Source organism: Rutilus rutilus (assembly GCF_951802725.1).
Source record: "Rutilus rutilus genome assembly, chromosome: 23".
NCBI lineage: Eukaryota > Metazoa > Chordata > Actinopteri > Cypriniformes > Leuciscidae > Rutilus > Rutilus rutilus.
This window is the reverse complement of record NC_140233.1, coordinates 2984075-3012012: the sequence shown is the minus strand read 5'-3', so window position 1 is coordinate 3012012 and position 27938 is coordinate 2984075. Positions and strand designations below refer to the sequence as shown.

The 27938-nt window shown below is 37.1% G+C and overlaps 1 protein-coding gene across 1 annotated transcript; it reads right to left on the bottom strand.

Moving 5' to 3' along the window:
- Positions 1–264: 264 nt before the first annotated feature.
- prtgb (protogenin homolog b (Gallus gallus)) lies at positions 265–27938 on the bottom strand. Its single transcript, XM_084396784.1, has 19 exons — positions 27817–27938; positions 26559–26846; positions 20110–20251; positions 19534–19667; positions 19155–19451; positions 17408–17567; positions 16612–16859; positions 16361–16525; positions 15264–15578; positions 13312–13497; positions 10932–11027; positions 9402–9588; positions 9186–9313; positions 7312–7482; positions 4626–4805; positions 4012–4135; positions 2392–2530; positions 1885–2001; positions 265–556 (listed from the first exon to the last, which is right to left on the bottom strand). Exons 1-19 carry the CDS (start codon positions 27881–27883, stop codon positions 374–376), a joined length of 3327 nt encoding a protein of 1108 aa, XP_084252910.1. The 5' UTR covers positions 27884–27938; the 3' UTR covers positions 265–373.

The following is a 27938-nucleotide window of genomic DNA, read 5'->3' as shown; positions in this document are numbered from 1 at the left end:
CCGGATCCATCTTATCCTGAAGAAACGGTGCGACTGGTCTTCATCCAGACACGATCTGAGAACAATCCAGCCGTCTCCATTGAGTTTGTATTGTGTGAAGCTGCCTCCTCGTCATCTCTGACTTATAACAAAAAACAAAGCAACATCTGAAAGCTCCTATGTGACAAATAAACACTCGTTTTTTGTGGTCGACAGCTTATAAAAACTTATTTCTGGGTTGTTTAGCTTGTTTGCTGTACACCCTGTCACAGAGCGGCTTCTAGACATTGTTCTGTTTTTTGTTATAAGTCAAATATACAAGGAGGAAGCGGTTGTGGGCGTGGCCTAAATGCGCTCTGTCTCTATAGGCCCTGGAATCTCAGGCTACGCCCACTCACATCACATGAGTGACAGGTGCATCTCGTTTATCTTCCATCTCGTCCTGAGAGAAGTTTCCGGAGTCTCCGGTGCTGGTCTGCGAACTCTCCGACTCCCCTAGTGGCCGAAAGAGGATCTGCTCGTCCTCGTAATGCAGAACCGGCTTCCCCACCTCGTAAACATGAGCAGGATCATCAATCTGTGCAATACAAACATAGCAGACATCAGAGATCATGGACAGAAAAACCCAACAACACAGATTTCATAAACAAGTCTAACTTTTTTAAATTCAACTTTCATAACAGCTTACTATGACATTTAACATCAAACATAAGCCAAACAGATATTGGGGAAAACATATCACAGATCTTACATTGTACAGAGTAAAACATTAAATTATGTTTTTCAATATAAGAGATGTTTTTATACACGTCTTATTACTAGTGATTGGATTCAATGAGTCATAGAATATTTTAAGATCTTGGGGTTATAGACATTATGCTATATGTAATAAACAAGTCTAACTGGTAACATAAGCTTTCATTCGTTAACATTAGTTAACTGCATTAGCAAATAATGAACAGTACTTCTCACAGCATTGCATTAATTTCAACATTCACTGATACATTTTTAAGATCAAAAGTTGTTAATATTAGTTAATGCACTGTGAACTAACATTAAACAAAGGTTAATAAATGCTGTAGAAATATATTGCCCACTGTTAAGTTATTATTAGTTCATGCATTAAATAATGTTAACAATTGTATTGTTACTGGCTAAGTTGACTGTATTTAAAAATCAGTTTGATTCCGAAATGCATCACAATAAGGGTTATTATTGTGAACTAAAAAGCTGAAAATAAATGAAAAACTTTTACTAAATGATATTTAAATTGCAACTAATGGAAATACGTTTAAGTTGAAGCACTTAAATTACTTACTGGAAATAAAAATAAGTTTTTAAAAATAAAAAACCTGAACTAAAACTAAACCTGAAATAAAAATAAGTTAAAGCTAAATAAAACTATTTAAAAAAAACTAACAAAATGACAGAAGCACATAAAATATTTTAATAAAAATTAAACAAAATTAAAATGAATTGAAAGTATAAAAATAAAAACTAATTTGAAATATTAATTTAAAAAAAATTCATCACAATTAGGGTTATTATTGTTAACAAAATGTATTTAAAACATTTTTTTATTTGAAATAAAGCGAAAATAAATTAAAATATAAATATTAGATAAAAACTAAATGAAAGTTAGAAACACAGCCTTGGCTATAAACTGAAAGACTAAACAAAAAACTAAACCTGAACTAAAACTAAAACAGAAACAAAACAACAACTAATTAATTTGACAGAAGCACATACATTTAATAAAACTTATACTAAAATTATAATGAACTGAGAATATAAAGGCTGTCAAAATATTGATAAAAACTATAAAACAACAATGGGAAAACAATGTTTCATGTTGACTGTAATGTAAGTTTAAGTTTGATACACATAATTAAACATTTCTCTTACCTTGCTTTTATTTCCATTAGTCTTCTGAGTGTTATTGAAAATGCTCCTTTTGTTCGGTTTGTTGTGAGCGTCACTCGTACCGAGTCCTGCTGGGTTTATCATAAGATTTGCTCCACCCTGAAAACAAACAAAACATGTATTTAAATCTCATTAAAACTGCAAAAACTGTAAAAGCCATAAATCTAAACAAGTTATGTTACAAAGTTGAGCTTTATATCTCAATAAATGAGCTTTCAGTGAGAGTGTGTTCGTCTGCAGTACCGAACGCTTCCACTAGGGGAAATTCGTCTCATTCGTTTCCAATGCACTCATGTTTGACCGCTAGGAGCACAAGTGTGACTATTTTTTCAGGCCCTTTTAACCTTTTCAAATCATGTCCATGATTATTCTTTTAGTTCACATTGCAAGTGCCAAAACCGATAACAAGTTTTGTAGCATTCAGATGAAGTAAAAAACTAAAACCCTAATCTATGTACACACTGGTAAATAAAGTAAACAGATTCTTACTTTGGTGTCAATGAAGTGTGTCCTCATCATCGGTATCAGGACCTCTGCGGTCTCCGCCTGCTGCTGATTGGCTGATGACGCATCGCTGCGCATGACCTCATTCCTCACCTGTCCAATCATCTTCGAGGAAGATGCTTTCCTGCTGAGAGAAATCAACACTGACTGTCACATATTGGTATCGGCCGATATATGTTTATTTTTAATGTTATCGTCCCATAAGAAGATTTGGCTGATATATTAAAGCTGATTAATAATGTATTATGTCCTTCAGCTGAGACGCTTCAGATTCACACTGTTCAACATGATGGATTTGAATTGCTTGAAATTTGATTGGAATCACTTTGAAAAAGGAAAACACAGTTCAGTGCAACATGTGCAGCTCGAGTCTGTCATATCGGCTACATAACATTATCATGAGAACATCATAATCGATGAGACGTGGCTTTAAATGATAGAGGCTTTTGTTTTTGTAATCAGGCTCTCAAAAATTATAGAAAACTTTGGATTTAGATTAATCGACCGATATATCGGTTAGATGTAACTGATAAGAATGTAAATGTGTACCTTGAAATACAATGTAAGTCGCTTTGGATAAAAGTGTCTGCCAAATGCATAAATGTAAATGTAAATGTAGATATTATCGGTTATCGGCATCGGCTGCAGTACCAAACGCTTCCACTAGAGGAGATTCCTCTCCCATTCGGTACCCTTATCATATCTAGGGCTGTGATCTCCCAGTCGATTAGTCGATTATTGGTCGATACGTTCTGGCTCGACCAAAATTCTGATTGGTCGATTTTTTGCCGCGTTCATTTCATCAGGTGGAAAGCACTAATTGCTAATGGGGGTGTTTTCAGAGCACCGCTGTTTCCCAGGTAACAGTCTGTCTTCAGAACACCCCCCTTGTTTTCACTTCTTTTGGATTAACCCAACCCACTGGAGAAGAGCGACAGATTGAAGAAAGTAGGCGACTAGAAGGTTTGCTGAATATTATTATTTTATTAAAGTGGACGTGCCTTTTGTGTTTAAGAGTAAAAACTTTAAGTTAATAGTCTATTCGTGTCTCAAGCTGAGCTCCTATGTTCAGAGCTGCACAGAGCGGCTGAAATGATAGTGTCAGTCAGTTATTATAATACATATGACAAAAACAACTGTCTAAATTATGCTCAAAATTATGCTCATATTGCTCAAAAGTTCTTGTGATGATATCACTAGTTGACAACATAGTACTATTTTCGGAAATCATAGGCTCTGATATTGCGCAGGTGCATGTGATGCAACGCTGTCAGAGCCGACAGACTCGTGTGTCAGACTCGTTTCAGTGCAAAATAATAAGGTCAAAACCGATTTAATATACTGCAAATAGCCTACTAGTTTTTTATGTTTATTTATAATTCATTTAGGCGGACAACAAGGCTACCAAGTACTGTGCACAGTGCGCAGCCAATTAATTTAAAGTTTTTTTTCCTAACGTCATTTTTAGTCGAAAATTTCAGGACTTCAGTCGACCAAGATTTTCTTTGGTTGATTACAGCCCTAATCATATCATTATCATCTCTAATCTTCAACACAAACAGAGCGATCTAGTTTTGCAGAAGTAGGACAGCGCTGGAGACTCACTGTGTTTCACTCTTGGTGAGGAGGATGAAGACGCAGAGGATGATGCAGGACAGAGCGATGCACACGCCAACGATGATCCCCGGCATCGACTTCTCATCCATGTGGTACAGCCCGTCGATGAACGCTGCAGAAATGATTAAAAAAATACATTTTTGTTAAAGTGCAGGTGATTAATGTTCACTTCATTTATATCTGACAGACTTGCATGGCTTATACTGAGATTGTCATTTGTGACCCTGGACCACAAAACCAGTCACATGTCACACGGGTATATTTGTGCCAAAAATCATTAGGATATTAAGTAAAGATTCCATGAAGATATTTAATAAATTTCCTACCGTAAATATATAAAACATGTATTTTTGTGAGTGAATCATGAACATAAATGTACAACTTTAAAGGAGATTTTCTCAATGTTTCGATTTTTTTTGCCTCAGATTCCAGATTTTCATATAGTTGTATCCCGGCCTAATATTGTTCTATCCTAACAAACCACACATCATATATTCATTCAGCTTTCAGGTGATGTATAAATCTCAGTTTCAAAGAAATGTACCCCTTGTGACTGGTTTAGGGGTCCCGGGTCACAGATAAGCATAGAGGGGTTTGTGCACCTGTTTTCTCGGCGTGGTTGTCCGTGTGCCGTGGGTTTTTCCCCTGGTGAGCTCTGGCCCGGACCCGCAGCTCTACGGTCCCGGAGAACGGCCCGTCTCCCGCAGGGTTTGAGGCCGAGATCTTCACCAGGTAAACGCTTCCCGACTCCAGCTTCTCCAGGAGAGCCATCGTGTTCACAGCTGGACACCAATCAAATCAATAATCAGACAACGCTGATAATTAAGTGAGATATCGTATTAAAATATAACAAAATATTTTATAATATCTATTATAAATGTTATTATATAATAAAAACAATAAATAAAAGGTGTTATATATTACATCTCATGAGCTATGAAAGAGCAATAACATTTTTGGTGAAAATAAATAATGAAGCTGCAGAATCATTAATATCTGTCTCTAATAAACCCTTCAGATGTATTTTATTATCTTTAAGGCAAGACAGCACAGATGAACAAGGTTACATCAGATATCACAATACCTCACCATTTGATTAATCACAGTACATTTATTGCTTTTTTAATACAAGTTTTCTGAAATGTTATGTTTGAATATGAAAACGATGCATTATCTAATTAAATACATACTCATTTTAACGCACATCATCTTTAAAGGTATAGACAGTAATTGAAATCTACAGACGCAAATAGATCAATTGCAATAAAATAAACACTTAAATACGTATTTGGAACATGTTTTCTTTCCACTCGTCTGATGTGGAAGGAAAAATAGATTAGGCCTCTATCATACACCCTATCATACGCCCTATCATACGCCCTATCATACGCCCTATCATACACCCTATCATACGCCCTATCATACGCCCTATCATACGCCCTATCATACACCCTATCATACACCCTATCATACGCCCTATCATACACCCTATCATACACCCTATCATACGCCCTATCATACGCCCTATCATACACCCTATCATACACCCTATCATACACCCTATCATACGCCCTATCATACACCCTATCATACACCCTATCATACACCCTATCATACACCCTATCATGCGCCCTATCATACACCCTATCATACACCCTATCATACGCCCTATCATACGCCCTATCATACGCCCTATCATGCGCCCTATCATACGCCCTATCATACGCCCTATCATACACCCTATCATACACCCTATCATACACCCTATCATACACCCTATCATACGCCCTATCATACACCCTATCATACACCCTATCATACACCCTATCATACACCCTATCATGCGCCCTATCATACACCCTATCATACACCCTATCATACACCCTATCATACGCCCTATCATACACCCTATCATACACCCTATCATACACCCTATCATACGCCCTATCATACACCCTATCATACACCCTATCATACACCCTATCATACACCCTATCATGCGCCCTATCATACACCCTATCATACACCCTATCATACACCCTATCATACGCCCTATCATACGCCCTATCATGCGCCCTATCATACGCCCTATCATACATCCTATCATACGCCCTATCATACGCCCTATCATACGCCCTATCATACGCCCTATCATACATCCTATCATACGCCCTATCATACGCCCTATCATACGCCCTATCATACGCCCTATCATACGCCCTATCATACGCCCTATCATACGCTATCATACGCCCTATCATACGCCCTATCATACGCCCTATCATACGCCCTATCATACGCCCTATCATACGCCCTATCATGCGCCCTATCATACGCCCTATCATACGCCCTATCATACGCCCTATCATACATCCTATCATACGCCCTATCATACGCCCTATCATACATCCTATCATACGCCCTATCATACATCCTATCATACGCCCTATCATACGCCCTATCATACGCCCTATCATACGCCCTATCATACGCCTATCATACGCCCTATCATACACCCTATCATACACCCTATCATACACCCTATCATACGCCCTATCATACACCCTATCATACACCCTATCATACACCCTATCATACACCCTATCATACGCCCTATCATACACCCTATCATACACCCTATCATACGCCCTATCATACGCCCTATCATACGCCCTATCATACACCCTATCATACACCCTATCATACACCCTATCATACGCCCTATCATACACCCTATCATACACCCTATCATACACCCTATCATACACCCTATCATGCGCCCTATCATACACCCTATCATACACCCTATCATACGCCCTATCATACGCCCTATCATGCGCCCTATCATACGCCCTATCATACATCCTATCATACGCCCTATCATACGCCCTATCATACGCCCTATCATACGCCCTATCATACATCCTATCATACGCCCTATCATACGCCCTATCATACGCCCTATCATACGCCCTATCATACGCCCTATCATACGCCCTATCATACGCCCTATCATACGCCCTATCATACATCCTATCATACGCCCTATCATACATCCTATCATACGCCCTATCATACGCCCTATCATACGCCCTATCATACGCCCTATCATACGCCCTATCATACGCCCTATCATACGCCTATCATACGCCCTATCATACGCCCTATCATACGCCCTATCATACGCCCTATCATACGCCCTATCATACACCCGAAGCAATGCTCCAAAATCTCCAAATTGAGCAGTGTGATAAACACTTGAAGTAGTTCTGGTTGTGTTCTGCTCACCTTCCCTCTGGAGAACCTGCCATTCCCCGGCACTCCCGGCGCTGTGAGATGCGTAGAGGACGGTGTAGTGCGTCACACACACATCCGGCTGGTCTGGCGGATCCCACGACACCAGCGCCGTGCCGTCCTCGATCAGAGTCGCTCTCACGGACTGAGGCGGAGACCACGGGGCTGCGGGAGAGAAGAAGCCTTGAGTCTTACAGTGTGATCATGCTTTTGAATTGCATTAAAATCCCATCCAGTGGCTCAATCCACAGTCTCAACAACAACCAATGGACTCAGTGTGATGCATATTTGTGAATGAAACAGGTCAGATTTCTGTAATAGTTGTCTTCACAATTCTGAGCAATTTGAATAAATGGATTTTGAAAATATGATTTAAATAATATCAAATAGATGCAAATATTTAATCAGATAGTGTTAAGGCCTGTTCACACCGGGACGAATTTCGCGCGCGATATTCGCCGACGTTTAACGCCTCGTGACTAAACAAAGGGCGCCAATGTGAGTGTGCACACCGACGCGAAAAACGCCACGCGTAAAAGCGTCATTTTTTAAAAAACGCCTCGGGTTCGTTTTTTTGGTTTGACGCGCCGCGTCAAAAACTATCCGACCAATGAGATTGGCGCTTTTGCTCACATGTCTGGAGCTTCTGAAGTTACAGTAAAACACAACTTGGGGGCGCTCAAACACAAAACGGTCTTGCCGAGCACACATACAGGCGAAGAAGATAGCGTCTACACTGCTGGGAAGAAATAAGACGAGGAAGATGCAAGGCAAGATGAATGTAGAGCTGCTGGCCTCGTTGGTGTCGGAACATAAAGAACTATATGACAAACGCGACTACAAAAATCTTGATAAAAGAGAACTGTTATGGAGTGGTGTTGCAGAGCAAATGGGCCTTGATGGTGAGTTTCATTTTACTTATTGTCTTTCATGTACATAGGCTTGTAACTTTTTCCCACGAACGTTTGACAATCGCGCCATCTAATGTCAGGGAATGAATTTGCATGTTCACTCGGCTCATCGTCAGCGAAAATCGCTTGGGTGTGAACACAAAAAACGCGTTGAAAAACGCTGGCGAATAACGCGCGCCGATATTCGTCCCGGTGTGTAAGGCCCTTTAGACTCATGCTTTACACAGTTTCAACACCAACTAATGATGCATATTTGTCAGCTATTCATAAATTAAACTTCTGTAATAGTTGTTTTCACAATGAACAGATTTATGCTGATTCTGAGCAATTTGAATAAATGGATTTTGAAAATATGATTATTAAAATAAAATAAAAAATGTGCAAATAGTTAATAGTAAACCTATGCCATGAGTGTAATCCAAATGAATGGAAATTTTATATGCAACACAAATAAATTAATCTTTAATTTAGGCCAAAATATTTTTGAGTTTATGGTGATTATATTAAAATATAATGAAATATTATCGACCTATATAATATAATATAATATAATATAATATAATATAATATAATATAATTTAATATAACATAATAGAATATTATAACATTATAATAGAATAGAATAATTTTATATGCAATACAAATACATTCATTTTAGATTATATTAAAATATAATGAAATATTATATACCTATAAAATATAATATAATATAATATAATATAATATAATATAATATAATATAAATATACTTATTGTTTTTGGTTATATAATATATTTCATCTCTAGAGCTACGAAAGCGATCTGAACAAAAACATTTTTTTGACTGTTTTGTGTTTATTTTTATTTCTCAAAATGAATTTTGGGAAAATACACATCTGAGATGAAGTTGGTAATTAAATAAAATATAATATGAATATATAAAAATGTGCTAAAAATATGCTAGTTTTTAGCCGCTACCTTCCAGGGGAGTCCTGTGATAGACGCTTGCGCTCCAGGGACTGGACATCTGATCCATATGAAGACGCACTGCAAACTCGTAACGAGTGTTGGACCGGAGACCTGATAGCGTTACGGTTTGCTCAGTCCTGAAGAGAGAGAACACATATCTGACATCTGAATCCAGAAGCTGAAGTGCTATTGATGTCAAGGCTTTGTTGAGGCACGGGCACTCACGTTTGGGCGTAGCGTACGGTGTCGGTGTCGGAGGGACTCACGGGCCCGTAGCGGATGGAGAAGCTGACGGCTCTGCCAGAACTGAACGCAGGACGACCCCAACTCAGACTCACCGATGACGAGCTGCTGGCTTCGGCCTGGATGTGGTCGGGAGGCGGCAGGGCGGCCAAACGCCGGTTCGGTGCGGCTGACACACACACACACACACACACACACGTTAACATACTGAAGCTCTTGTTTAGAAAACAAAAGTAGAAGCTTAAAAGTCGCCCTGTGGTGAAAATCCAGCGTTTAATGTTGTTTATGTGTCTATGTGGTGTTTTTAATGTGCTTTAAGACAAACCATGTGTAAATTCATAAGTCGACAGCATTGCTGAGTATTTCCTCCTTAAAACTGCAGTGAACCAAAGACAGTCTCAAACACACGCTTTGAAATCGCTGGTGTTTCTGACGTCACAAACTACCTTGTAACCAATCAGATCAACGTGTGATCTTCAACCAGTGGATCTCTGAGCTGAGTGAGTGAGTGGAGGCGGGGCTCATTTGCATATTTATAGAACTGCGTATACTAAATGAGGAAAGGGTGTCAAGTTACATTCAAGATATTTTAAGACATGAATTTTTTTAAGGAAAACACATTTAAACGTCATTTTGGTGATGAAATATGAGTTTTAAGGGATAAAATGATTGACTACAGGGGGACTTTAAAATAGATTACAATAAAGGATTTAAACTGGTAACACTTTAATACACTTTAGCATACTTTTAAAAAGATCACACAAGTGAGGATTGAATATGTTTGGATTGAATATGAATGTTTTCAGTTAATATCCTCAAAAAGAATACTGAATGTAATGTATTTGGACTCCTAATTGCATGTTATTTACAATTACATGAAAATGTCATAGTTTAAATTTAAATTACGTCTTTTTTGACCCACTTAAGTATATCTTTATAGGTATTTTCATAATTTCATATGACTTTCCCTTTAAAAAGTATACATTTTCTAGGACATTTTCCCAGCTAAAGCTAAAACTTTATACTTGTATGAAATCCTAATCAAATATAATATATTATATTAAAAATTGTGTTTTAAGTGAATTACGGTTTACTTTCCATTTAAAAAGTAGAAGTTTTCTAGGAAAATTACACAATGTATTTCCCAGTAAAATTAAAAAGCTAAAACATTTCTGTTCGAAAGTCCTTTTTAAATTTCACAGAATTAGTTGAACTTGTGCTTTTTGACCCACTTAAGTATATCTTTATAGATTATTTCATAATTATTTTTTATTTTCTTTGACATACGTTTAAAGTGTACTGCCGAATGAGAAGTATTTATAACAAACTAAAATATAATATAATTTCTATTGAAACCTGTACGTCATGTATTTAAATATATGCTAACAATGAAAGATTGGCATAACAAACATCGATTTTCTAGTTAAATATTGATTGAATACAAATCCCACATGATTCAGCGTTAAATTTTACAAGTTTAAATCCACAAGTCAATGTGTTTTGAACACTTACAAGGACACCCTGGAGTGTTGACCGTCTGATGGGCCTGATAGCCGTCTCCATTAGCACTGAACGCTAACAGTTTCACATGGTACTTCACTCTGGGGTCTGAAGAACAACATAAAACACAATAAAATAGAGTTATTTAAGGGTCTTAAAGAGTTTAAAACTACCCTTATGAAAGTTTACCATGGTTTTACTACAGTACCTAAAAAAAGGTCAACTGTGAAAGCATGCAAACGTTTATGCTATGTGTGCATTTTCATGTAGTTTATGCATCTGCAATGTTTGGCTAAAACACTCCCAAGACATTCAGGTCTGAATGCACAGATTTAGACACTTATCTAGGTTTCACATCAGTAAACAATGAATGTGAAGAATGAGTTTGGTCAGTGTGTGAAGTCCTGGGTGAGGGGGGTGTGGGGGGTTACGTTTTTAAGGCTCTACGGGTCGAGAGGTCAGAGGTCGGAGGTCACCTTCACAGAAACGTTCAGCTGCCGAAACGAACCGTCTCCCGGGACGAGAGCTTTATGACCCGAGGTCGGGGGCCGGACCGGGATAAAACTTTATGCTCAACTAGTTAGGAAGAAACAGGCCTAGAGATAAAGCTATTTAGATCCTTAAAGGAAAAAATTATGTCATTCCAAATTGTTTTCCAAGATAATTCCATGGTTTTCCATCAGTAAAAAAATTTGAAAAGGAAAAACATTTCTATCTATATGGAAATCCATAATCAAGTTACTAATGGATTTTCTTTAAAACAATTGAGTAAATTACGATTTCCCATTTAATTTTTTTTTATATTTTCTAAGAAAATGTATTTATTTCCCATGAAAAAAATAAGTATGGCATAATGTTTCCGTATATATATCAAGTTACTCACAAATTTTCTTAAAAATTAAGTTAATTGAATTAAGATTGACTTTCCCTTTAAAAAGTATAAATTTTCTAGGAAAATTACACAATTTCCCAGTAAAAATTAGAAAGCTAAAACATTTCTACATATACGGAAATCCTAATCAAATTACGCACAAAAAGTGAAATTACGATTTACTTTCCATGTTTTTTGATTGCTTTCCATTTCTTGTAAAGCAATCTTGAGCGCTATATAAATATTAAAAAATATTATTGTTATTATTATTTATTAGTTAAGCAAAACACTAGAACTCACTCCATCGGGACATTGAACTTAAATTTGCATCGACTCTAAAAACCCCACAAGTTCTTTGACCAAAGAGGGGTCACTTCTGCTCAATTCAATCCCAGAATCCTTTGTTGGCTGGACGAGTGTCCAGCTGTAAGGGGGGGGGGGGGGGGGGGGGGGTCGCTCTCACGGGCTTTTGGCCGACCTTAAACCCAGGCACAATAGACGGAGAAGCAGAGGAGAACCATGGGAAAACTGGAAGAAGACATCTGGGGTGTGACCTTTGACCCTGAGGGGATATTACGTGACACGAACAAAGCCCTGGGTGCGGTGGACGGGACAACCGTGCATAAGTCCGAACAGAAGAAGGTAATTATTGATCAAACTGGGATTCTCTGTCTGTCCGAGGACGATCAGATGCTCACGATGGGAAAGATGCTCACAGAACCTGTGGAATATTTCATTCCCGGGTTTATGTTTCAGAAAAAGCTTGACTTGTGCATTTTCAGGGATGCTACTTTTAATTTTCATACACGTACTTGATGAGAAAAATATGTAGGTAGATTCCTCATTTTAGATTATCTAGTTGGTTTAAGCAGTTCATTTAGATTAGAATTAACTAGTGACCTGCATAAATGTTTTTGATATTAGTCGGCTTAAAATTAGGCAAATATTTTTTATAAACATTTTTATATCCGAGCTTAAAATGAAAAATATCTAGGAACTAAAATTAATTTATTTCCAAGTAAAAAAATAGAAAGGCAAAATGTTCTCTATTGAAATCCTAATCAAATTACTCACAAATATTCTTTAAATTAATTTTAAATGAATTTAGTTTTTTATATATTAGTTGCAGGCTACCTAAAATTAAGCAAAAGTGTTGTTGTGGTTTTTTTGCATTGAATAAAGATTTATTTCACATTAAATAAATAAAAAATGTTAAGAAAAACAAAAAAAAATTAGAATTATTTTCATTTCAGTTAAAACATTTCTATCTATATGGAAATCATAATCAAATGACCCATTAGTCATTTGAATTTAGATTTTTTTCTACTTAAAATTAGGCAAAAGTTTTTTTTTGTTTTTTTTTTTTGGTTGCATTTTCTTAAGTGAATTAATATTTATTTCCAATATAAGAAATTAGAAATTTTCTAAGAAAAGTTTGTAAGAAAATCTTTCTTATAATAATTTAGTGAATGAGAAAATATGCTTATTTCCCAGATAAGCCCGTGCGTGTGCGTGACTCACTGAGGCCTGTGATGGTGTGCTGGTGGTCTTGGGGGGGCAGCTGGAGAGTGGAGCCCTCTGATTGGCCGTCAGGGTGGAAACAGAGTTTGAATCCCTGGATGGCAGCGTCACTGGGAGTCGGATGCCATCGGATCGTCACGGATGTGCAGTTCAGGGGTTCAAGCTCGAGGTTTGGGGCGGGAGGCACTGAGGACAGAAACACACATTAAATCAACTTATGCACAAATTACAGACATAAACACATTTTCTGCAAAACATTACCAGACCTCTATGGTATTTTTGCCAAGTCTATGGTAATAATAATGCTTGATGTGCAAACAGCACTAATAAAACAGCACTGCCACTGTGGCTGCGAAAAGCTTTATTTTTAAGAGAGAAGAGAGTTAACGATAGATTTTTTTTATTTTGATTTAAAAACTAGAAATTTTATTTTTTTAATTTTATTTCCCAGTAAAATGTAGAAAAGTAAAACAATTATATATATATATATATGGAAATCCTTATCAAGTTACTTATGAATTTGCTTAAAAATTAAGTTAATTGAATTAAAATTGATTTTCCCTTTAAAAAGAATACATTTTCTAGGAAAATTGCATAATGTATTTCCCAATAAAAATTAGAAAGCTAATAACATTTCTACTTATATGGAAAATTCTAATCAAATTACTTTCTTTAAAAATAGTTTTTCAGTGAATTACGATTTACTTTCCATTTAAAAAGAAGACATTTTCTAGGAAAATTACAAAATAAATTTCCCAGTAAAAATCAGAAAGCTTCAACATTTCTGTTCATTTCGAAAACCTTATTTAAATAAAAAAAAATAATAATCTTTTTTTCTGCGAAAAGCTTAAGAGTACAGTTAACGATCAATAAATAACATCAGTTTCGATGATGCATCTTGACCAGGGACGTTCTGCCATCCATTCAAGACCGTTTCAATTATTAAGGTTTTAATGAGTTCAATAAAAGATTCAAACAATGTCACCTTAATGTCACTTTAATTCCACACCAAAACTTCATGTTTTCAACCAGATCAAGTTCATGATGAGTTTGATCAAAGTGGAAATCACTCTAAGTCTGTCTAACTAAACATGACCGATCCGTTTGAGCAAATATCCAGCAGAAAACAGGCTATTCTTTAGGTTGCCTGAAGCGTTCCCTTTATGACCCGAAACTGAGCCGACCCTCAGCTCCTAACTGACAGCCGGGGTCAAAGGTCATCGAGTAACAACATAAATGCCGGAACAAAGCCAGTCAAAAAATGCTGTTCTTACTCAGTACTTTTGTCTTGTTTCCAGTCCAAATATCTAAAAAATTCTTAAATCAAGATGCATTTACTAAAGTAGTAAAAATGCCATAAGATATTTGTCAGATAGTCTTGTTTTCTGGGGGGGGGGGGGGGGGGGGGGGGACAAACAGTAAGAAAAAGAGTCTTGTTTCCGTTTGAATTAAGTTTATTTTTCTGACCCCATTGGCAGATAATTGTTCTTGTTTTAAGCAAAAACTCACTTCATTTTGATTTTTTCCCCCCATAAAACAAGACATAATATCTTATAGCATAGCATTGCTCATGGTTAGCCTAGTTCATGTTAGTTACTACATTAACTAACGTTAACTAATAAACCTTATTGTAAAGTGTTACCTTAAAATGTTCTTCACACAAAAAAGGAAATGATGCTATTAACTCTTTCCCTCTTTAACGTTTTTTTTCTTTTTCTGAATGTTCTGAATGTCCGGTACCTTAAAAATTAAGTGAAAAAAGTTCATTTCAAACCCTGTATACATGAATTTTGAACAATACCCGTTCTTGTCTTAGGACAACTTTGATGAACTTTTTTGCTCCACTTTAAATGTTGACTACTGTGGTACAGCGCTTCCAGAACCAAAAACAAACTAAAAACAGTGACAAAAGCGATAGTTATGGGTCAACCTCAGGAGGTTTCTGCTCTCACCTGTGGCGCTGGATGTTTTGGGCGTGCGATGCGAGCTCCAGGCGGACGGTTGGCTCCAGCCCACGCGGGTCGAGGCGGACATGCGGATCAGGTAGATGGTGTCGGGCCGCAGACCCTGCAGGAGGAACCGGGTGCAGTTCTGGCCCGGGACCGGCAGCTCCACGGAGGTCAGCGAGTCATCCGAGGCCGTGCGGTGGGACAGACGGTACGCAGACACTCGTCCTCGGCTCAGTTTAGGAGAGAGAGGCTGCCAGGACACCAGGATATCGGTCGGACTGCGACTCGTCAGGCTCAGCTCAGGGGTACGGAGGGGCACTAGGGACAAACAGAGAGATAAAACACTTTATGGGAAAGATTTGAGGTTACACTTCATGTCCATAGTCCACTATGCAGCTACATGTCAACTAACTCTCAATAGAGGATTCGGTTAGAGTCAGGTTAAATAACGTGATTTCCAAACACTGCGAATGTGTTTTTTTTTTTTTTACAAAAACTGAATTCTGAGTAATAATAATGGAATTCTAATAAAAAAAAAAAAAAAACGTAATTCTGAGTAAAAAAAAAAAGAAAAAAAAAAAAGGAATTCTGATTAAAAAATTATAAAAAAAACAGAATTCTAAAAAAAACACACACAAAAAACGGAATTCTGAGTAAAAAAAAAAACAACAACCGGAATTCTGATTTAAAAAAATAAAAAAACGGAATTCTAATTTGAAGAACAAAACAAAAACAAAAGCAATTTAAGCAATCTCACAATTTTAACTTTTTTCTTGCTATTGTTAATTATATTTTTCTTAGAATTGCGTGAATAAAGTTAGAAGCGTGAGACAAAAAAGTAGCAATTACCGTTTTTATTTTTTTTATTCTGTTGCAGAAACATCTTCCATATTTTTGTCTATGTAGCACCGATTTCATATTTTTTTTGTGCTTCTCTACTTCATAAACAGCCAAACTTTATTGAAAGCCTTCTCAGCAGTGAATCTCCCCTCACTCATTAATGAGCCTTTTTTTCCTCTAGGAAATGAATCTCCGCTTCTATTATGTTGTACAGTGGCAGACGTGCTATAGTGCATTGTGGGATTGGTTTCTGGACTCACCGTCCTCCAGCGTGTGCTGCGTGACCTGCTCCGACATGCGACTGGCACCCATCGGCATGTAGGCCACTATATAAAACGTGTAGTTTCGCGCCGGCTCCAGATCGTCCACGATGTGGCTTGTCGTGTCGTTCCCGATCACGGCCTGATATTCCTCGTTGTTTAGACCTGTAAGATATTTTCTGGATGAAACACGGCAACAGCAAGACCAGCACAAACCAGTTTGGATCTTCATGCTTCATTCAAACGCTCACCCTCAGACTTCATGTAGTGTATGGAGTAGGCGATGACTTTATCCGCGTTGTACTGGGGTCTCTCCCACGCCAGTAAGATGGCCGAGCTGGAGATGGTTTCCGCGTGGACGTTTCGTGGAGCGCTGGGACGGTCCTCCGACAGAACCACGATGAGACGGGACGTGGACACAACCGAGCCTCGGGAGTTCTCCGCCTGGCACTGGTAAAAGGCGTCGTCTTCCGGAATGATCTGAGTTATCACCAGTTTACTGACCAAGAGAAAGATGTCATTATCAGAAGAGATTACGATGTTTACCAGAGGTGTTTGTCTGTACACTACAAAAAAGGCTTTTCTTACTTCGTATTTTTGTCTTGTTTCAAGTCCAAATATCTACAAATTCTTAAATCAAGATGCATTTACTAGATGAGTAAAATGCTATAAGATATTATGTCTTGTTATTATCTGCAGATGGGGTCAGAAAAATAATCTTGTTTCTGTTTCAATTAAGATGATTTTTCTGACCCCGTCTGCAGATATTTTTGCTTGTTTTAAGCAACAACTCACTTCATTTTTATTTATTTCCCCAGAAAACAAGACATAATATCTTATGGCATTTTACTCATCTAGTAAATGCATCTTGATTTAAGAATTTGTAGATATTTGGACTGGAAACAAGACAAAAAATACTGAATAAGAAGAGCATTTTTTGCAGTGTGCAGAAGAAGCTCGGCTTTGTTGTAAAATAAAGCCTAATAATTCTGGCATCAAAGATCCTGAGAAGTGATTTTTCACGAAAGAGAGAAACCCCCGCAGTACCTGTTGTACATCTTGGTGCGCCCGTTGGAGTGGATCACCTGCCCGTTCTTGAACCAGGTGATGCGGGGCGCAGGTGTGCCCTCAGCCTGGCAGCTGAAGCGGGCCGTACCGGCTCTGGGTCGCGTCTGACTCTCCGGCTTCTCCAACAGAGTCGGAGGAACTGCAAAACAAATGAGTGAAAACTGTGAGAACACATAATGAACAATAATGATAACTATAACGTTTTAATAATCATTCTAACAAGTAAGAGAATAGCGAAGTACAGACCAATTTAATATTCAATATTATATATAATTTAATATTCAACAATATTATTGATCTGCCTGCACTGACAACATTATATGAGAACTGAACTGAGCTGGATGATGACATCACTGTTTTCTCCAGAACAGATATATATATATATGTATATATATATATATATATATATATAAATGAACTGAATTAATAACTTTTTTACAACAAAAATGAACCATCACTGAACTTACCTAAGCTGGACTGTGACACTATTTTCTTCTGGAAACAAACTTTGTTGTATTATTTTCCTGTTATCTCTGTAAAGCTGCTTTGAAGCAATCTGTATTGTAAAAAGCGCTGTATAAATAAAGGTGATTTGACTTGACCAGAACTAAAACGATAAGGACAAAGGAATGATATCGTTGGAATCAGTTGATGAACAATAAAAACATTGACAGCCAATCAGAATCCATCCTGCTTTAAAGCGGCTTTAAAACATTGAAAGCGGCAGACATTATAACTGCAGTGCGCTTATAATAAACAGAATGATATCGTCTGTTGGTGTGGACACTTAATTTAGTTATTGTTAATGTATTCGTTCTTAATGTGAATGCTAATACAGTTATTGTTCTTGGTGTGAATGCTAATATAGTTATCGTTAATGTTATCGCTCTTGGTGTGAATGTTAATACAGTTATTGTTAAAGTTGTCATTCTCGGTTTGAATGTTAATATAGTTATCGCCAATGTTATCGTTTTTGGAGAGAACGCTAATATAGTTATTGTTATAGTTAACGTTCTTGGTGAGAACGCTAATATAGTTAAAGTTAACGTTCTTGGTGTGAGCGCTAATATAGTTATCTTTAAAGTTAACGTTCTTGGTGCGAGCGCTAATATAGTTATCTTTAAAGTAATCTATCTTGATGAGAACACTAAAATATTTATTGTTAAAGTTATCATTCTTAGTTTGAATGCTAATATAGTTATCATTAAAGTTAACGTTCTTGGTGTTAACGCTAATATAGTTATCTTTAAAGTAGTCTATCTTGGTGAGAACACTAAAATATTTATTGTTAAAGTTATCAATCTTTGTTTGAATGCTACTATAGTTATCGTTAAAGTTATCGTTCTAGCTGTGAACGCCAATATAGTTATCGTTAAATGTATTGTTCTTGGTGAGAACGCTAAAATATTTATTGTTCTTGATGTGAACGCAAATATAGTTAAAGTTATTGTTCTTGGTGCAAATGCGTATATAGTTATCGTTAAAGTTATACAAAGAACGATAAGTGTAACGATAACTATATTAGCGTTCACACAAAGAACGATAACTTTAATGATAACTATGTTTGCATTCACACCAAGAACGATAACATTAACAAATATGGTAATTGTTATAGTCATTGTTCTTGGTGTGAATGTTAATATAGATATAGTTATAGTTATAGTTCTTGATGTGAAGGTCCTTCAGAAGTGTTTATGACGCAACCGTTCCGTCAAACATCTCTTACCGAGTATGGTGAGGTTCCCGGCCGCTATGGTGTAGTTGCGTGTTCCCGGTGTCGTCGCGCGGCACAGGTACGTGCCACTGTGCTGGGCTTTAACGGCTGAGATAACCAGGTTCCCGTTTCCCAGAACCCTGGCTCCGAACACGTCTATGGGTTTAGAGTCGGCCCGGCTCCAGGACACCAGCGGCCGAGGGTTTCCCTCCGCCAAACACTCCAGAACCACAGACTGATGCAGACCGGCGCTGATGTTCTGAGGTCCGGCTATGATGTGTGGTTTCATGAGAGGCCTGGGACCCGACGCTGGACAGAGAACGCAGAAGATTATAATGCTTTCTTTATTCCTCTGATAATGATCACTGTTCAACCTCACACAAACACAGACCTGGGATGATGGACAGCTCGGCCTCTCGGCTCGTGACTCGACTGGCCGTGTTTGTTGCAAAGCAGCGATAATTCCCGGCATCCTTCATTGTCACGTCGCGGATATGCAACACTCCATTTGGCAAAACGGTGATTCTGAAACAAACAAAAACATGTTCATTTCAGTATGCTAGTACATTATGAGCTTTACAATATAGCTTTCCAGATTTTCATATTCAGTGCACAGAGCTGCTTAACCAGATTAAAGCTGGTTTTACATGGTTTCTATCCAGTCCAAGCTGCTCATTTAGTAATAAGCTGGTACATAATGTACATTTATCCAAAGCAAAACTAAGCAATTTTATTTTGAACAAAATTTGTGTATTACAAAATAATGTGGACTCTTAAATTGGTGGAATCAAAGCCATATGTCCAACCAAGTTATGTTCCAAATTTGAAGCTGATATCCCAAAAAATTAGCTGGTAAATGGTTTTAAAGTACCATTTTCATGGTAAAAATGTCAATTTTTTTATGAATTTTGAAAGAATTTTATTAATATTTAGAAAGATCCTGTTGTTTTGTTGGTTAAGTGCACACCTGTCTGAATCCAGAGGTAGAGATCTTTGGTTGAGTTCCCAGCGGATGAGCGCTGGAGATCCGCTGACAGCGCAGGAGAATCTGGCCATCGAGCCCAGCGTAACCTCCACTGGGACAGGGTGGGACACAAACAACAAGACATCTGTGAAAGAGAGAGAGAAAGAATCCATAACCAATGGACTTTATGTTCTAAGTCAACATCAAACCGCATCCACATCCAACTTTACACCCATAACGTCACATATTTCTGAGCGAAAAAAGATATAAATTGTTCACAACAGGGTCAATATAGTACACTAAAACCATAATAAACATTTTCGTTACTTGAAATGAAATAAACGTAAAAATAAATATACAAAAAAAAGTGGTTTTATAAATTTTTTTTATTATAGTTATTATTAAAACCATAAAAAGTTTTTTGTTACTTGAAATAAAATAAACTTTAACCGGGTTTATTATAGTTTTTTTTACTATAGTTATTATATACTTAAAAACCATAAAAAAAAATAAAAAAAACTTGTAACTTGAAATAACAAACTTAAACTTAAAATTAAATGAAATATAAAAAACTGCAGGGTTATTAAAGTTTTGTTTTTGTTTTAGTTAGTATAGTTAAAACCATAAAACATTTTCATTCCTTGAAATAAAATAAATATATTTTTTTAAACACAGCAGAGTTATTATAGTTTTTATTATAATAGTTTTTTAATTAAAAACTAAAAACATTTGTTACTTGAAATAAAATAAACTTTAACTGAAATAAAATAAAATATAAAAAACAGCAGGGTTATTCATTGTTTTTATTATAGTTATTATAGTTATTATAGTTAAAAACAAAAACAAAATTGTTACTTGAAATAACAAAAACTGAAATAAAATAAAATATAAAATTATTTTTATATTATATAAACTTATTTTATTTTAGCTAGTTTCTAAAGCAACATTTCTAAGTTAAATTTAGTTTAACTTGATCTACTAAAAAATATTATAAAAACTATATAAACATTTTTAAAAAACCTGATAAATTGTCAAAAAGACAACACAATTACCAAAACTAACTAAAATTAGAATGAAAACAAAAAAATAATAAAAGCTAATTCAAAATATTATTAAAACTAGCACTAGCGAAAAGCAAAAACTAGTAAACTAGCAAAAATAGCACTAGTTCACAAACATAAAGCAAATTGGGCCGATGTAGATTTTAATGTTGATCTAAATTTGTATTATATTTGTCGTTCATTAACAGACTGGTTGTTTTGGACCTAAATCAATTGCAAATTTCTTTAACATAATCAATATAATTCCTTTTAAAATGAATCAAGTTAACCTCTGCCATAATCAGAACGCTAACTAATAACACAAGCTCGTCCTCCCATAATGCTTCTACTCTAGTTTTTGTACGGCCATTTAACACTTAAACAGACACCGTCACCAATAAACTCCATTATAATTTACTCAATGGACTCAAAACACAAACTAAATGTCAATACAAACAGTTTCAGGCCTGATGTTGAGGCTCTCAGGGCATGAAATCAGACACACGAGATCAAATTGTTTCAGCTGGTGTATTTATATAAAGCTTAAAGCGTAAAGTACTCAGACAGAGCCCGTTTCTGATCTTAACAGTGATTGGTTGTCTGTTAAAGGCCAGAGTGCACAGCAGCCAATAATAAACAGCTGCTCTAATCAATGAATCAATTGGCTAATGACAGTGAATAATGACTCAGTGTGAATCAATGATGCTTCCATTTGAAATGAGTGTCAACATATGCTTGTTACTGTAGGCAATGCACAGGCTTATAGTGCTGCAAATTATGTTTTATGCTCTAGAGAAAATAAGGTTTTCACACCTGAATGAATGAAATGAGCACCAAAATATCACATGCACATGGTGATATAACAATAACAATCACTTGACTGTTTCTTCACCATTTTTACAAACGGCACTATAAGAGCAGGACATTTTCGAAACAATAACATAAAGACCAGCCCATGATTTTACCCATAAGCCCCTGTGTTTTGTTCCCTCCCCCCTCTTGTTCCTGCTGAGTCCAGCCAAAAATCCTCTAAAGGCAATCAATGATAGTTCATCTCCAGATAAATCCCTGTCACTCGTGTTCGATGCAGTCGACGGGATTTATTCACATGTGAAGCTGAATTACCACTAACTGACAGTCAGATAACTCAGGCTTAAATTACCCCAGATTACAAAAACATGTTCTGAGAACGCTTTGCTAACGTTAACCGGAAGTTATGAAAACTTTATATTTCTGAATGTTCAAAATGTCCAAATGTTTTAAACATGTTTTTCCTTGGTTAAACGAACGTTAAGCGAACATTCCATTTTTGGAAACATTATGGAATTGTTACATTTGAATGTTCTCGGAACATTCCGAAACCAGTTGTAACATTTAAAAAGCGTTCCAAAGTTCCATGAATGATGTATTTGTGCAAATGTTTTGAGAACATTATTAAAGACCAGATAACTTTGAACGAACGCATTGTTAACGTTACTGGAGGAACGTTTGTTCATAACTTTAGAGAACTTTAGTGATCCTTGAAGCCTGTACTGGTTTAAGTTTCTATTATTTTGTTCACTTGAATACACACACACACACACACACACACACACACACACACACACACACACACACTATCATATAGGCTAACGCTGGTTCTTTGTTTAAAAAAACACTCAATATTGCGTTACAGATCTTATCTATAGACATTAAGCTGAACTGGTTACACAGCTGTTACTGTTCGGAGAGAAAGTGCAGAAATCTCATCAAAATCTTCAAAGAGTCAACGCTATTTTAGGAAATTTGAGGAAAACAAATGAGTATATCTTCATACTGCATGATTATAATATTCATTTACCAATATATTTACAAAAAATATAATGGTACTGCCATAGTATATGGAGAAAGTGTGTGTGTGTGTGTGTGTGTGTCCAGTCAGCCAGGTTGTAAAGGCCAGATCAATGCCTAGGTCAAACAGGACAAAGGTTTCCTACCAAAGGTCAGAGGTCAGTCAAGTCCATCTGTCCACCCAGTGTCAGTCAGAGGCTCTGATTAAATGTGTTCTGGATGAAAACCGTCAGTGATTTTATGTAATTTATACAAGGATTATAATGAACCCTGCTAATGAACACAACAATTAAAGTACACCCATATGAAGACTGATAAAGTGTTTGACTTTGAGTAACAACTATACGGATCAATAGTAGTAAACCTGTCAATAAAATCACTTACAATCATATTTTATACCAAAATCAGAAAAAATAAATAATGAATTATATATTGCTCAATAAAATTAAGTCTATTTTAAGATTTTTGGACATTATTTCAATAAGCCTAATTATAAAGCACACACACACTCACACACACTTGATCTTAGAGGGTTATTCGAATCCGAGAGGGAGAAATGAACAATTCTCCAGCTGTTCCTTGAAAAGATCCCGTTTCCACTGATCTTGAGCTTTGAGCTTCAAACACACACCCTGACGGCTCGAACACACACACACCCTGACGGCTCGAACACACACACACCCTGACCGCTCGAACACACACACACCCTGACGGCTCGAACAAAACACCCAGCGCTGCTCTAAAGGCCAGCATTTGTGAATGAATCGAACGCATCAGTCAGGCTCGACGAGGACAGCAGGAGGACCAGGCCATGATGGGGGGAATAAAGCCAGTCCCACAACCCCTGTGACCTCTGACCTCTGACCTCTGGACAGACCAGTACACCCCTCGCTTCTGCTCGAGGTCCCTTAACCCTTCAGATACTGACTTATGAAGGTCTCTACAAATCACAAACCAGATATATAGTGCACATTATATTCAATAAAAAATAATAATTAATGGTTGACCAAAATAAAAATGGGGTTTTCAACAACTAATGCAAATAGCAATATCTAAAAGTCAGATTTTATTTTATTTTATTTTTCATTTTATTTGATCTTATTTTGAATAAAATAAAATTAAATCAATAATTACTGACGACTCGCTTGCTTTAGTCCTCTTTTGTACGTCGCTTTGGACAACGGCGTCTGCTAAATGACTAAATGTAAATGTCATTTCAAAATAATAACGCCCAATTAATCTTATTGGTCAATATATTAGCGCATTAATCATTTTAAAAATATCTCATAATAATACCTAATATCAGCTAACTGCAATAGTAATCTATTATGAGCATGTTTTATTTTATTTTATATGCATGTTAAGCATTTGAATTGGAAATGAGTTGTAGTGATTCAACGATTGTTATGTGATGAGAGATCAAATTACAAGATTTAATACATTATATGTGGTAAAATAGAGATCTTTTAATAATATCTAATATCAGATATTATTATATATCAAATAATATCTAATATCAGCTAATTGCAACATAATTATATAATATTATATTATATGCCTGATTATTGGCATTGGCCGATATATAAGTGATTCTCTACAAATAACCTATTCAAGAGTGTCAATCCCATCACCCTCACCAGCAATATCTTCCACACCAGAGATCTCTCCCTGGCTTCCCTGTATGGAACAGATCCCTGATCCTGAATCAGGCCGTACGGAACAGATCCCTGATCCTGATGGAACAGATCCCTGATCCCGAATCAGGCCGTACGAAACAGGTCCCTGATCCCGAATCAGGCCGTACGGAACCGATCCTTGATCCCGAATAAGGCCGTATGGAACAGGTCCCTGATCCCGAATCAGGCCGTACGGAACCGATCTCTGATCCCGAATCAGGCCGTATGGAACAGATCCCTGATCCCGAATCAGGCCGTACGGAACAGATCCCTGATCCCGAATCAGGCCGTACGGAACAGATCTCTATGGAACAGATCCCTGATCCCGAATCAGGCCGTATGGAACCGATCCTTGATCCCGAATCAGGCCATACGGAACCGATCCCTGATCCCGAATCAGGCCGTACGGAACAGATCTCTATGGAACCGATCCTTGATCCCGAATCAGGCCGTATGGAACAGGTCCCTGATCCTGAATCAGGCCGTACGGAACAGGTCCCTGATCCCGAATCAGGCCGTACGGAACCGATCCTTGATCCCGAATAAGGCCGTATGGAACAGATCCCTGATCCCGAATCAGGCCGAATGGAACAGATCCCTGATCCTGAATCAGGCCGTACGGAACAGATCCCTGATCCCGAATCAGGAACAGCATTGAGTTGTGCTTGAACTTCCCTCACTCTCTTTGTGAAGGCCAGGGCTGAGCGAGTTCAATAGGCACAGCTGTTTCTCTGTCCACAGGTTCATGGCCGAACAAACGTGTCTTTTCTCCCAGAGGGCAGCCGGGGCCACGCCGGACAAAAGAAGCAGCCAGTAGCCTTTAACAGATTCCTGACCGGGAGACAATCACACTGGAGGCCACAGCAATGACACGGCTGAAACTAGCACGAGCAAACATGGAAATCTGCTTGTGCATGAAGTGTCAGAGCACAAATACTGAAGGTTATTAATATTTTGTCCCTTATAACAGATTGAAACTTTCTATTATAAATGTCTAGTGACAGAAACATCACATGACAATCGCTGAATCACTACCGCAACTCACTTCCAGTTCAAATACTTTACATACTATAAAAGGCCCAGAAAAAACACATTTTTCTAAATTGATTTCGGGAGAAAAATATATATATTATTGAATATTATGTAATTAAAATTATATAGAATCATATCAATACATTTCTTTGATATTGTGCATCTCGAGAGCTCATTTACTGAGTCTTTACGGAGATTATTTAATATTTTGCCCATCCATAACATATATATATTTTTGTTATAGCCGATCACATAACAATCGTTGAATCACTACCGCAACTCACTTCCAATTCAAATGCTTAACATATAAAAGGCGTGTGGCATTTTTCAACATTTTCTCAATTGATTTTGGGAGAAAATTGTTATTGTATTTCATTTTTTGTACTTGAATTATAAAGAATAATATCACCGCCTCATTACATAACAATCATTGAATCACTACCGCAACTCACTTCCAATTCAAATGCTTTACATATAAAAGGCGTGTGGCATTTTTCAACATTTTCTCAATTGATTTTGGGAGAAAATTGTTATTGTATTTCATTTTTTGTACTTGAATTATAAAGAATAATATCACCGCCTCATTACATAACAATCATTGAATCACTACCGCAACTCATTTCCAATTCAAATATGTAAGGCCCAGACAGAGGCCTTTTTCAACAAAGTTTTACTTTGATTTGAAACAAAAATAACCGAATTTTGGATTTAAAACATGGTCAAATGGAGCTGATTTGTCTCTTTTTGTCTCAAATGCGCTTTCACAAACCGCCAAAAACACACACAGCATGTGGTCAATCACGGCCGCAGACGATACACACTTAACCTTCTTCAACATTTGCTTTTTCACCCCATTTTCCCACTCCATACATACTTGAGATTGTAAAGCTGGATCTTTGGCTCAGGATGGCTCCGTATTTGTTTTGGACGAGACACTGATAGAAGCCCTCATCTGATCGCTCTGTTGTGGAGATGCACAGCGACCCGTTGGACAGGACTCGCACGCGGACGCTCTCCTGGAGCTGGACGCCGTTCTTCCTCCATCGCACAGCGATAGGAGACTCGCCTTGAGCCTGACAGTCCAAAACAACACGCTGGCCTCGAGGTGCAGACACGTCCTCCGGCTGGATGGTGAAGGACAGCTCACTGAAGCCAAAAACCCCTGGAGATGATGAGATGGCGTTATAAACATTGCGCAACAAAAATGCAACACATTCTGGTCAAGCTTACACAATTAAAATTACGATTCAAGCAAACCAAGACTTGCATATGAAAGAACGAGGGTAATCCATTTAGTCACAGTCAACTGAGCGAGAAGAATCAATGGTGCTTTTGCTGGACATTGATGCATTTTCATTCTAATCTTCACGACTTTGGGGTTTTCACACAATAAAAAGTGAAATTGAGCCATGTGTAGGTGTGTTATGAAGCCTATCTGACCCTTAAAATGAATTTTGTCAGATTGGTTCAGTCATAAGCTAAAATTATATTTCTGACTTGCATAAAACTGGATTGATTCATGACATCCACTGCAATGGTCAGATCTTTAATAGCTATTTCAGTGTTTCAAGATATGATGTTACAATATAAATTAAACAGCTGGTGAAAAGACAAATTACTATATATATATATATATATTTTTTTTTTTTACACATACCATGGTTAAACTATGGTTAGTGTAGCAAAACCATGGTTAATTTGTGGTTACCATGGTTTAACTATAACCATGGTTGTATTATAGTAAAAGTGTAGTAGCCATGTTTTGTTTGGCATATTGATCACAGTTTTACCACAAATACCATAGTTGAACTGGTTAGTGTAGCAAAACCATGGTTTAACTATAATAACCGTGGGTTTTCTGGTTTTATTAAACGTGGTTAATTTTCGTAATGACTAGATTCATGAGCAGCACTTCTGATCAGATATTCACTCAACAGTTCATTTCCCAACTAAATAATCTATCAATGACCTAAACCGGTTTAATGATGTAATCTGGATCAGGTTTAGGTGTTGTTGAGCGGTCTTCCTCCTCAGATGATCTGCCTTCAGCATCTTTCATTCTCAACTTGGAGACCTACAGCCTTTACGCACGAGATTCCTGTCAAAATATGAGTGAATAAAACTTCTCTTACCTGAAACCGATAAAACCCAGAGTAAAATCAGCAGACGCTGGTGTGTTTTCCATTTCACGGACCCCATTTATCGATAATTCCCAATCATTCCGTGCGTAAAACCAGCGCGCGACCGGAGCGCG

What these genes read in the sequence shown, in the direction of transcription:
- prtgb (XM_084396784.1), bottom strand. Translation starts at nt 27,883, where the DNA reads ATGGGGTCCGTGAAATGGAAAACACACCAGCGTCTGCTGATTTTACTC. An exon ending in CGAGCTGTCCATCATCCCAG is followed by an intron (nt 19,452 to 19,533) that starts GTCTGTGTTTGT and finishes TTCTCTGTCCAG; the next exon opens with CGTCGGGTCCCAGGCCTCTC. An exon ending in TCACAGGACTCCCCTGGAAG is followed by an intron (nt 7,483 to 9,185) that starts GTAGCGGCTAAA and finishes TCTCTCCCGCAG; the next exon opens with CCCCGTGGTCTCCGCCTCAG.